The sequence below is a fragment of the Pseudopipra pipra genome, chromosome 6, assembly GCF_036250125.1.
Source record: "Pseudopipra pipra isolate bDixPip1 chromosome 6, bDixPip1.hap1, whole genome shotgun sequence".
Taxonomy (NCBI): domain Eukaryota; kingdom Metazoa; phylum Chordata; class Aves; order Passeriformes; family Pipridae; genus Pseudopipra; species Pseudopipra pipra.
This window is the reverse complement of record NC_087554.1, coordinates 17,715,179-17,728,107: the sequence shown is the minus strand read 5'-3', so window position 1 is coordinate 17,728,107 and position 12,929 is coordinate 17,715,179. Positions and strand designations below refer to the sequence as shown.

The window sequence follows — 12,929 nt, the reverse complement described above, 5'->3', positions numbered from 1 at the left end:
TTTTTTCCCTGTTTTCTTTTTTAACATCTCTTTTGTCTTATTTTGTATTTCTATGTTTTCTCCTTTTTTACAGGTGATCTGATTTACAACAGAATGGATAGTGATGGATGTAGATTTTATGCAATCTGTAGCCCAGTATGTACTATTGAACGACACAGTGTACCTTGTAATGTCACTACTCCTTTATCCACTACTTCCTCTGAGTGGTCTACCACAACAACATCAGTTCCTCTGTCAACCACTACAAAAAGTTCTCATTTTCACGGCTGTGTTTCTAATACATATCCTCCCCTACAGGTATGTAATTTCTGACTTCTTTTATGACTTTTGAAATAACGTACTTTTTCAGGTGACAGCAGTGCATAGTAGCTTGTAGTCCATAAAGCTTAGATGTACAGGTTGTTGTAATTATTTTACTAGTGATGGGCAAAATATGACTTAAAATTTGAATTTTTTTTTTTTTTAATTTCAGGATTTTATACTGATAAAGCAAGTTACGTTATTCTTTTCTAATTACTTTAGTGGTAGTAAAACACTGATGCACTGATCAACAATAAGATCTCTCTGCCATAATAGAATGAGTTTTCTTGTGGATCTTCTTGTGTCACTAAACAGAAATATTTAAGCTCCTCTGGAGGCTTGTATCTGCTTCTCTTCTGCCCTCTTACTTTTATTTCCATACACTTTTATTTTTCCTTTTGTGGTGGTCTGTGCTGACAGTGAAGTGCACTATAAATAGTTAGTATAAAGTTCCTTTAACCTAATACTTATCACCCTAAACCCCTGAAGAGCTTCTCATGCAGAAGAAACAGCTCTAATTAAGGCTCCCACCTTCTTTTAGCATCGAAGAAATGTATCATGTGTAATATTGGCAATCTTTTACTACCAATGAAGTTTTTCATTTTAGTCTTTGCTTCAGATTTAATAAAGGTTATACCCATTTGCTATCTTCTGTGACAAGAATTTTTTGTTCCTTTTCAGCCTGGAGAACGTTACAAATTATCCAACTGTACAGAAGTCATCTGTAAAGGAGACAATGATATAGACATAGTACCAACATATTGCCCACCTGTAAAGGAAATTACCTGTGCAAACAAATATCCTCCAGTCCTAGTACCTTATGAAAATGGCTGCTGTTACCGATATGAGTGTCAATGTAAGCACCAGTAGATAAAGGAATTAGGTTTTTTGAAAAAAGCAAAGCTTTGCATGGACTAGATGGGTATTTTCTTTTCTTAAGGTTGCTTTTTTAATTACAGTATATTCACTTGAGTTTCTCAATCTTTCTTCTTCATTAATTATCATCTTAATCTTCCAAATATTTCCTTTGTACCAGGTGTGTGTAGTGGATGGGGTGACCCTCATTACATCACATTCGATGGAATCTACTATACTTTCCTTGAAAACTGCACTTACGTCCTGGTGAAACAGATTATTCCTAAATATGACAACTTCCGTGTTTACATCGACAATTATTACTGCGATGCAAGAGACGGACTCTCCTGCCCTAAATCCATTCTTATTTTCTACAAATCTGCAGAAGTGGTGTTGACTCGGGAACTCATGAATGGTGTCATGACCAATGTGGTAAAATACATTTTTTTTTTCTCTATTTTTACAAAAAAGAAATAAGGTCCACAAGCCTTACTGATGCTGATTTGAGATAGTCTATTAGAATATCATATTGTGGAGGTGATGAGGGCAGAGGGTATTGTTATGGGAGGGGGGAAAAAGGATTGCACTGGATTCTAAGAACGAAAGGTCATAAACAGCTTAGCATTATGCAGATTATATATTATGTATGTTTACATGTAGATAATACTAGGAAACAGAATAATAGAGCTGATAGAGAAGGCACAAAGAATGCTCACACTGGTGCTTGATTCATATTTCATGAAAACTGGTACATTGTGCCATTCACTTTTGTAAACAAACAGATAATGAGCAAACACAAATGCTAGTCACAAGTGTGATTCTACTCTTAGAGTGAATATGGGTATGTATCACTTGTCAGCTGGATGACTAGGGACTGCTTTCTCTGCATAGGGAACTTCAGGTGCCAAATAGAGCCCTGACATGACTCCCCCTTCAGTTTCCTACCGGGAAAAGAGGTATAGCTGAAGAAAAGCAATGACTTTGAGTGTCACCTTTGTGATCCTGAACTAGCGCTGGCAAGCCAGTGAAAATGAAAAGTCAGTCCCACTCTTATATAGAGGAATCTATTAGTTAATTAGACAATGCAAAGATGGGGAGGAAAAGGTTGTCTAAATAGGCACTCTCCCCTTACAAAGCCATGCCAAACTCTCAGTCAGAAAGGCATGCTGGTTCTAGTGATTCCCTGCAAAAGAAAACAGTAACTGACAGTTTTAACTCTAACTTTATCCCAGTTCACTGAGCAGGGAGTTGCAGAATAACTTCTGACAAAAAGCTATTAGGGAAATATGTTCACCTTCGTTAGCTCATATAAGATACTGGCTGCAAACTAAAAAGCTTCGGCTAACAAATAAATATGACCACTACATAAAACTGGCACTAGGGACATCTGACTTCATTTTGAATTCAGATAACTCCTCCAGTGCCAATTAATGTGTTGTAAAAGAACAGTGTGATTATCCAGCAAAGTTATTATGCAATGGCAGAAATATTTCTGTAGCTAAAGAAAACTACCGCTCATTTTCATAGGAAAAATATTCGCAATACACAAAATTAGGAGGGATACAAAGAAAATACTTGAATATAGAATACCGTGCATTAGCACACAATCTGTACAAACACAGTACATAAAGGCCACTTAGTTTATTATCACATTTTATGAATATAGTAGTTCAAGCTGAGATATCAATGTAAACATATGCTGTTATTGAGATGCCAGTGAGTATTGGATGTGATGCAAAACCATATGGACTTATGCAATAATTATGAAGATTAGAAAATTTAAATATTACTTAAAACAATCAGTCAGAAGCAGTGCTTATTCTGAAGTTGTCTTTTGTTGTTTCTTTTTTTTAATCTTGTATTCAGATGTACTTCAACAAAAAGATTGTCAAACCAGGCTTCGAAAAAGACGGCATTTCTTTCTCCACTCTTGGCATCAATATGATTGTTGAAATAAAAGAGATTGGTGCAACTATCACCTTTAGTGGTCTAATCTTCTCTGTGAAACTCCCATACAGCAAATTTGGCAACAACACCGAAGGACAGTGTGGTAAGACAGATGCACTCATTGGAGGTGGTGCTCTTTCCCTATCCTACCATGGTTGTTCTCACCCACTCTGGCTATGCAGTCTCATGACTGACAGAAATTTTTAAAGAGCAGTAAAATGGAAATGAAAACAATTCTGCTCTTCAACTTCTGTAGGATATCAAAAGCTCAATATTTCAGCAATCAGGTTTTTTTTCTTTGGCACTGGGGTTTTAGACTTGTTTGTTTTTCTAGAACATAAATTAAAGTTCATATAACTGTAAAGAAAGCACTACCTATGAAGCAAGGCACCATATGCATTTCATGAGCACATCCAGACATATCGGCACAGTAATGTATTGTGCATTTCTGACGTGGCTTATGAGACTTACTCAGCTTGTCTCTTCCAGGAACATGTACAAATAACAAAGCAGATGAATGCCGTTTACCAAGTGGTAAGATCATTTCTTCCTGTCCCCAAATGGCTCATCACTGGATTGTTGATGACAACAAGACGTGTCATGGAGTACCAATAGTACCAACTATAACCACACCTCCACCAAAGCCTCATTGTGAAACACCTCCTCTCTGCAAGCTTATCTTGAGCGAGTAAGGAAAAAACCTGAACAAATTCTTTCTTTCTAGACAAAACTTTCAGTATCTTAGAAGAAGAATAACAACTATAGCCCTACCATGTTATAATAGCTGAAAATGTTTGTTTAACGACAGAATATATACATGTATATAAAGCCTTTGGAAAGGAAACAGCTCTGCCTAAATGACTTGCAAGCCAAAGATAACTGAGCAAGGAGAGGTGAAGTGAGAATATAAGGGATGCAGCAAGCACTAAAATCCATACTCCCTGTTTGCAATCCTGCCAGGGTATGCTTAATAACTCTTAGTTACAGTATTAAGCAAAGGTTTAACTCTACATTTGAACTGGGTATTCAGTACAAACCATAAAGAACCTGGTTATCAAACAGGTTAAGAAATGAGACACAAACAGTCAAGAAGCGTCCTTCATTCTTTGTACATTTTATGTAAAACATGGAGCTCCAAAAGCACAAATGCTTGTTTCCTGAAGTATTTCCTATACTTGTGTACGCTGAAAACAGCTTTTTTTTTAGCTGAGTCATTTATAAAGGCCCTCTTACATGTGCTTTCTGTACTGTCTTATAAGTTCTGAGCTATTTTATGTGCAATTTTTCTATCTCTAGACTACTTTTGTCAACCCTTTTTTTTCCTCAACACAGTGTAGTTGCCTTTTACACTAAATTTATGGTCTCAGACTGATGAAAAGCTGTGTACACATACAGAAACACTATGACCATTAACCTCTCCAGAAAATAAAAGGAGCTTCAGATTTCCTAATCTTTCCTGAACTTAACTCCCAGTTTATTGGCCATTCCTATGGTTTGTTTCTTCACACCTTCCTTTCTGAAGCAGAAAGTCACATACTATTAAGTGGAAAGTGTTGTCTGACAGGAACAGACTTTATATAATGGCTCATTAACATAGAAGGGGCTTTCTTTACTGTCTGCAGGATTTTTGCAGAATGTCATGCTGTGATACCACCAGAACCATTTTTCAAAGGCTGTGTTTTCGATGGATGTCGCATAGATGATGAATCCATGCAGTGTTCCAGTTTGGAGATATATGCTACAGAGTGTGCGTCTAGAGGTGTCTGCATTGACTGGAGAGGAAAGACCAACAATACATGCTGTAAGTATTGCAGAACTCAAAATGGATGTGATAAATGGTAGAAGTTAGTTTTTTATTCAGTAAACATGTCTTCTATCTAACACTTGGCTGCTGTCGACAAAAATCCAGCGGGGTCCTTTCTCGCAGAAGCTGCAGACGAAGGCAAAGCTGTAGTCATTTTTGCAGCAAAAATGCATCTACAGTCAATTTTTAATTTTTTTTTGGTCTTTTTCCATACAGCATTCAGCTGTCCAGCAAGCTTGGTATACAAGCCATGTGGGCCCATTAATCCTGATACCTGTGATCAAAGGTAAGGAAAGGCAAAAAAACCCCTCATCCTGAAACAACTGCTTATATTTTTCTTTTTTTTTTTTTTTCTATTATTACCTATCCACTTTCCTTAGAAATTTGAGTTATTTCATAACAAAATGTGTTGCAAATTTGGATAACTTATTCAAGATTTATAAATATCAATCAGCTCTGTCTATATGTGCTTCTTGTTGCACGCCAGGAAGGTTAAATTTTTTGTCTCTTGTATCTGATATGTCAACCTTCTGTATATGCTGTTCTGTCTCCTGCTTCATCACAAAAACATTGTACTCAAATACATACATTCCTCTCATTCTAGCTCTGTTGAGCATCCTGGCTTTGGAATAACTGAAGGCTGTTTCTGTCCTGAAGGAACGACACTCCTGAGTGCAGAGAGCAATATCTGTGTCCCTGAATGTTGTAAGTAATCTGTAGCTAGTTTGGGGAACAAATAGAGATCAGGTTTGTTAGTCGGGAGGCCTGAGTTCTACTGCTGTCTTCTACATGGTCAGATCATCAGCAAATTAGCTTCTTTAAGCTCCTTTAGTCTCCCCATCTAAAAATTGAATAATAATATTATCTTTTTTTCATCATCCCTCCTTATATGATACCTACCAAGATGGTAGAACTCTATATTTCAGAACTAGTCTGCATATTCATTTTCTTGTTAGCTTTATCTTCACAATATTTTTATTTGTAACTGCACATATGTCAATTTTTAGTGGTGTGAATCTCCATTCATTTCATTGTCTGGGTTTTTTTCTTTTTCTTTCCAGCTTGCAGGGAACCAAATGGAGTACCCAGATGGGTGAGTATCACAATCAATGTGGCTTAAAGTGCACAGATAAGTGGAACAAGAGGATACTTAGCGTTCCACTAAAACAAAGCTTTGCTTAGGTTGGCGAAGACTTTGTCTTTTCAAATGTTGGTTCCCTTTTAGTCTTAAAAATAATAAGTGCTAGAGCAGCCCTCAGAAATGTAACAGGAAGTGGTGAAGTATTCTTTCAATAACCTCACATACAGTTTCTTTTATTTACAGAAGTTTGTCTTGCTAAAGTTACTATAAATGGAGAGATGGATAACAAATTTTACCTGTTGCTGATATTGTTCACAGTCTGCATTCTTAGTTCCTCAGCTGCATACAAATCTGCAACCTAATGTGCAAATGAGTTTGTCATATGATCATTTCATATTCAAAAATGCATGCAAAGCTCAATCACTTCTCCTTTAGAAATCCTTTATCACTCATGCTGACATAACAAAGTCATAGCTTTGTGAACACACTCAGAACCTTCAGTGGCCTCCAGTATCTTCCCCTAAGAAGCTTCAGTTTGAAGGTCTTTTGTAAAATCTAAAAATACAAAAAGGCTGATATAATCAGGTATCACTGTATCCATGAATATGTCAACTAAAAGGAAATAGAATTGTTTTGGCTTGAATTTACTTATTTTTTTTTCTTCTCTTTGTGTGTGTTTTTATTTTTTATATAGCCAGGAGAAAAATGGACAAAAGATTGCCAGGAATGTGTCTGTGACAAAAATACTCTTAAGGTGCACTGTACAAAACACAAATGTTCTCTGACACAGCAAGTATTTTGTGACGAACCAGGTTACATGCCTGTTCAGATACAGATACCAGAAGATCCATGCTGTACTAGGACTGAGTGCTGTAAGTAGTCTTAGTTCTTTATCATGGGGAATACACTATATTCATTTTGGGAAACTACAGCAATTTTTTTAATACTTTGCATGGATGTAATAATGCTTTTCTCCCTCATCACACTTTTTAGGGCCTTCTTGCATAGCATATACTAAATGTCTGAAGATAACAAATTTAAAGATTAAAAGATTTTATATAGTTAGACACAGAAGTAACTGAAATCTTCTATAATTTAACACTGAAAAACTTTAATGCTGCCACCATCTGAAACAATATTCAGAAACTATTCACAATATTTTCTGTTCCAAAGACCAGTATTAGAAAGTTATCTTAACTTAAAAAAAACATAGTCTTGAACATTTAAAAATTGCTCAGGAAAGTTCCTGACCCACTGACAGTCATCAGATTTTCCAACTGATACAAATTTCTCTTTGGAGTTATCTCTTTCCAGCAATCATCACCGTGTTCTTCTCATACAATGTTTTGTTTTACAAGTGTTATGGAAAAGCCCATTCACTCTGAAAACACCTGGGCATGCAGACTGAAATAGTCACTAAACTGTCTTAGGCAAACAACATCATATTTGCCCCACTGGAAAACTTCTGAAGTTCATGTCAAACAAAATTGCTTTCATTTAAAAATTCTGAGTTCATTATTTTGTGTATTCTCTTCCATGAAACAGACTGCAACACCAGCCTCTGCCCTGAGGTCACGCCCCAGTGCTTAGAGGGACAAGAAATAATCACAATAATGCAGCCTGGAAAATGCTGTCCTACCTTTGAATGCAGTAAGTATTGTGCACTTTCTTCATGTGTTATTTACTGCTATATTTTTCTAAGTTTATGAATACAAAAACCTTATTATCTGTATTATCATATTGGGCCTCACTGTGAACGAGTATTTTAAGGTTACCACCACAGGCCTGCAAAGCAGGAGCCTTTTTACACACTTCTGCCTCTTAAAACTTACACCTCTAAGACACCATCTTTCTTCCTTCTTTACAGGACATGGCTGTGTAGTCAATGAAACTTACTATGCGGTAAGTACACAGAGTAAATCACTATAAAAATACACCTTCACATAGCTCACCATACAATGGTTTTGAGATCTCTATCATGGTCCATATTTTGCAGAAAGGCGTGAGATATAATTATATAATATTATTAATTATTTAATCAGGGTTAGCAAATCAACACCTTCTGTAAAAGCAAAAGCATTTTCTGCTCTACTTTCTGCATGAGCAGAATTTAATTCCAAAATTGTAATTACCAAACCAGAAACTCTTCTTAAATAAAACTAAAATTGTATTTATGGATAGCTTAGCCTATACATCTTTGTACTGTCTGTGACTTACATACACAGAGTAACTTACGTTTACTGACTAATAATGACTTTTTTCCTGACTCCTCCTAGCCTGGAACTGTCATTCCATCAGGCCCCTGCGAAGAATGCACTTGCTCTGAATCCTCTTACTTAAGGCCTCACCATGTTACTGTCAAGTGCAAGCCTGTTACCTGTGACACATACTGCCCACTGGTGAGTGCTATTTTGCTGTCAGAAATTCCTTCCCCACTCAGCTCTAATAACCACTAGTTAAGGTCAGTGACCTGACTCAATGTCATTTCCTTTCTATTTCTTTCAAAACAGGGTTATAAGTATACAGAGGAACCGGGACAATGCTGCGGCACATGCAAGGCAGAGGCTTGTGTGGTGACTGTGGGACACAACATTACACACGTGGTCTATGTAATTATCACTAGTTTAGTTCACTTTTGGGGAACTCTGCCAGTCTTTTCATTCTTTCTGCTCCTTGTATTTGTCACATTTATTTCCTGCATCTTTTCTCATGTTAGACACATGCTTATTCAGGCAGGGAGTGGACTGCCTCCACACAGTTTAAATAGTATCTTACGCCATGAAACTTCAGTTCTAAGACTTCAAGAAGGAACTGTGATACTGAACAATAGCTTTCAGAAATCAACATAGAAAAATACACAGATGAAAGCAATGGGCCCTTATTTGCCCCTTCAGCTCTGAAAATGTAGCAGCCATTTTGCTCAAAGGATAATTTTATTTGTGGAGGCAGCTTTCAGCTCCAAACAGCTTATCTTAAATTAGCTGAGAGCTTTATGACAGGATGAGTCAGTGAAGCCATGAGAAATTCTTCCATGTATCTGAATGGACATACCCAAAAATTCCTTCCAAATGAGTCCACATACTTACCCTATTCACACAAAAAGTTCATCTATATCCAGATAAAAATAGAACCTCTTCACTTGGTTAATGAAAAACACTTGTGGCAGTATGATAACATGGCAAATAACGATCAGCTGAAATTCAAGGAAATTTGTTCAGAATAATCAAACTGCTGTACACAGTGATGATAAGACACTGGGGTTTGGGTGTTGATTTTTTTTTTTTCATTTTTATTTAAGAAGATTTTTATCCACTTTAATTTTGATTCCTTTCAGGAAGGAGAATACTGGAACCCACCTGGTGATAACTGTACAGTCTACACATGTGAAAAACATGCTGACCAGTTCATTCAAGTCGTCAGACAGACAAGCTGTCCTGCCTTTAACCCTGATGAATGTGATGTAGTAAGTACTGCTCTACCAGTTCTCATATTTGAAAAGATTGCAGTGGCTAACACCAGTGACAAAAGGGTCATAGTGTCCAAGGAAAATATCTAGCAGAAGCATGATATAGGAAGTAGCTTTCTTTTTGTCCTCTCTGAATCTGGTCCCTATGAGATTTTATTTCAGAAAAGCAACTCAAAATTAAAATGGGTGATATATCAATCCTCATTGGGGATTGGGCAGTACAGAAAAGGGTACAGCATAATGTTTTGGATTCCTAAAAGTGTCAGGTGACATAGATGCAAAAATCATATTGATTTTTGAAAAATAATTGGGGGTTTATTCCTAAATTATTTAAGATTATAAATTATTTTAGGGGCTTTTTTTAGAATTCACTAATTGAAAGGAAAGGTGAAGGAAAACAAGCTACTTCATTCAAATTAATACTCAGGGTAGATTAGAACTAGCCCCACACCTCTGGCAAGTCAGTTATTTCATTCATTGTGTTACCCTGTCTGACATAATCCTTCACCTGTGCTGGCTTTGGTCACTCAATATTTTGAGCTACATTTGCTATAAGCTTTATATCTGAAATTTTACTACTGAACTCTGATGACAACAAAGCAGTTCTGGTCCTTCCCTGTTTCAGCTTTCAAAGAACTCTTATTAATATTTTAGTAGTTATGTGCCCTTAATATTTACCCTTGCTTGAAATTAGATTCCATGTCAATACAAAAAAACCCCCTTCTGGTGCCAGAGAAACTTAGGAAGCAGGGAAAGTCTGCTTCAGTATGCAGATATGAAATCTGAGTTATCTTTGTATGTTTTCCCACTAAAGAATGACATCAAGTTATCTGACGATGGTTGCTGTATAGAGTGCCGAAGAAAACCAAAGCGTAAGTAAAGATAATTTTGTTAAGAGCAAGTAAAGATAATATGTGCCTTATTAGGTATATTAGCCCATCTTATATAGACCAAGTTTGGGATCGCTGTTTCACACTGGGGTGAGAAAGGAAACAGGTGGAAAAAGAAAGGAACAGAACATCTCCAGCATGCATTTTAGGGCCTTGGGAAACAAAGACATGGTGAACTTTCCCATCCCATACTGTTAAATGTTAGCTTTTTTTGTGAGAGGGCAAAGACTATGAATACCCTCCAATTTCTATAGATACATCCTCTTTAAGGAAGAAAGGGAAGCCAGTCTTGGGAGGTGGGTGTGCACTGAGCAGTTGCCATTGTACTGCTCTTTATTTCTGCATCCTGCACCAAAGTTGCATAAGAAAAAGGGGAAAATTCACCCATTTGATAACACAAAAAGCAAGAATCTTCATTTGGCCCTTAGCAATTATTAAAAAAAAGTGTACTGTGACTTAATTTCCTATTTCAGCTCCATCCCTCAGTTTTTGATTACCAACTGTCTATCATACACAGCTATCTATTTATATGCACATATATCTTAACTTATTTCCTTTTGGTTTGTGATGGCTTTAGTTTGTATGAAGCACAATACTACGGCTGTCATCAAATATAATGGATGTGTATCTCCTGCACCTGTTGAGATGACATACTGTGAAGGCAGCTGTGATGCTTACTCACGGTGAGTGGTATAAAAGATAATTGTGGTCTCTTGTCTTCTACTCTTTACACCAGTTACACAAAGCAAACTACAAGTGATTTTCTGATGTGTCCAACATCCACCTAGTCATCAACTGTTTGCATTGTGATAATTAACTAGAATTTTAAACAGACATGACGTTGTACTAAATTACCTCAAGATTCACAATGTTTATCGGCCTGTTCAGTGTCAGTTTAGATTTTGCCCATGTAAAAGCGAGGTTATTTGTTTCTTGTTTTCCTCTCACTGAACTGGCTCACTGTGTGATCTGGATTAACTCCTTTATTTTTTTCTGGGCCTTAATGAAGAGTTAGATCCACTGATTTTTATAATTAGGAACAACTTACCTATATTTCACTACAATACTGAAAGAATGGTAATATTGAGCAATAGTCCCACATGCAAGTAAACAAATTTTGGTTATGTTTTGTAATGGGTGGAAGGGGCAGTGGTATTTCTCATATAAATTCTGAATCTCTCTCTTTGATTGGTTTTTCCATCAGATATTCTCAAAAGACAAACACAATGGAACACAAATGCTCATGTTGTCAGGAAATCAAGACCAGCCAAAGAAAGGTGACTCTGACATGCAGTGACGGAACCTACCTTGATCACTCATACACCTATGTGGAGAAATGCAGCTGTGTGACTGCTCAGTGCATTCCCCAAGACAGCACCCAACAGGAGACAAGCCAGACAAAGACCTCTCAGGAACAGGCAAATGTCAAAAATTAGAACTGGAGACAAGTCGCCAAACAAGGGCTGGACATAAGACTAAAATAAAAAAACTCTGAAAAAATATGGAAGTGTCAAGAGCAGCTAAAATTTTGGATGAACAGATGATATTTTCTGCATAAAATCCCAATATGTCTTGTCTACATTATTTCAGTTTTCATTATTGATATATCTCCCATTTTTTCTTTCATGTCTTTTACCCCGAGAAGTTCAGCATAAGGTCATCTTGTCATTTTCTATGCATTTGTCTTCTGAGAAGTGCTGTAACATAAGATTGAGAGATGGATTTTTAATAACATTTTCATTCCAGTTCATTGAGACAAATCAAAAGATAAATCCAGAAAACAAACAAAAACCAAGGAAAACTGTACCTCTCTGCTTCTATATGTTTCTTTTTGCATTGAGGAAAACTTAGACTGCAGAAAGCCATACTTTTTCAAAACTGTAAACTTCAATATTTTGGACAATTTATGATGGACATATTTCCCTATATATTTTTTGTGAGAAAAAGGAAAAAATCCTATTATGAGAAGCTGCTGCACACTACTTTTTGTTTACATAACACCATCAGCATAGTAACCGTATGAAAATATGGATTTTTTTTGTTTTGTTTGTGGTTAACTGTTTACAGAAGAAGTATATATATATATATTTGCCAACAGGGGCATATGAAGGATTTTTTTAAAACAAAAGTTTATTATTAATAATAATAATTGTAAATTCTTTCTTAGGAAGCTTGTAAAAGTTGAACCATTGCTATTTATTATTTTTTTTGGAAAACTGATTTATTGGGTCATTTCTTTCAGAATTAATGTTATCCCATTTCTTAGTCTCAGCCATGTTGTCTGGGTATGGTATATTTCCTTCTTTTGTTTTTGAATATTGTTTTATTTTTGTTCCTTATGGGGGGGAAGCAATGATGATTAATAAATTTTGAGCATTTTACAGCACATCTGCTTTGACTTTTCACTGAATCCCTCGAGTTAGAGTTGCTGGCCCCATAAAGCATAGCTCCAAGTCAAAAGTCACCCTAGGCTGTGGTACTGAGCCCCTTATAGAGGGGGTAAATACTTAGTGTTCCAAGCACAAGGCTTCAGATGCTATGAATTAGTGAAGTTTCAGTAAGCAAGCACATCTGAGTCTATACATA

The 12,929-nt window shown here is 36.4% G+C and overlaps 1 protein-coding gene across 1 annotated transcript in view; it reads left to right on the top strand.

Moving 5' to 3' along the window:
• The window catches only part of LOC135416560 (mucin-5AC-like), a 52,062-nt gene extending 39,338 nt beyond the window's left edge, over nt 1-12,724 (top strand). The window contains exons 31-48 of the mRNA XM_064659777.1: nt 74-297; nt 982-1,156; nt 1,337-1,587; nt 3,022-3,205; nt 3,592-3,790; nt 4,725-4,903; nt 5,123-5,192; nt 5,511-5,611; nt 5,968-5,999; nt 6,682-6,859; nt 7,533-7,637; nt 7,855-7,889; nt 8,264-8,386; nt 8,498-8,596; nt 9,322-9,450; nt 10,268-10,325; nt 10,921-11,026; nt 11,548-12,724. Of these exons, the coding sequence (XP_064515847.1) occupies nt 74-297; nt 982-1,156; nt 1,337-1,587; nt 3,022-3,205; nt 3,592-3,790; nt 4,725-4,903; nt 5,123-5,192; nt 5,511-5,611; nt 5,968-5,999; nt 6,682-6,859; nt 7,533-7,637; nt 7,855-7,889; nt 8,264-8,386; nt 8,498-8,596; nt 9,322-9,450; nt 10,268-10,325; nt 10,921-11,026; nt 11,548-11,779 (2,480 nt within the window). The 3' untranslated portion in view covers nt 11,780-12,724. The remainder of the gene's footprint in view (nt 1-73; nt 298-981; nt 1,157-1,336; nt 1,588-3,021; nt 3,206-3,591; nt 3,791-4,724; nt 4,904-5,122; nt 5,193-5,510; nt 5,612-5,967; nt 6,000-6,681; nt 6,860-7,532; nt 7,638-7,854; nt 7,890-8,263; nt 8,387-8,497; nt 8,597-9,321; nt 9,451-10,267; nt 10,326-10,920; nt 11,027-11,547) is intronic.
• Nucleotides 12,725-12,929: the final 205 nt, after the last annotated feature.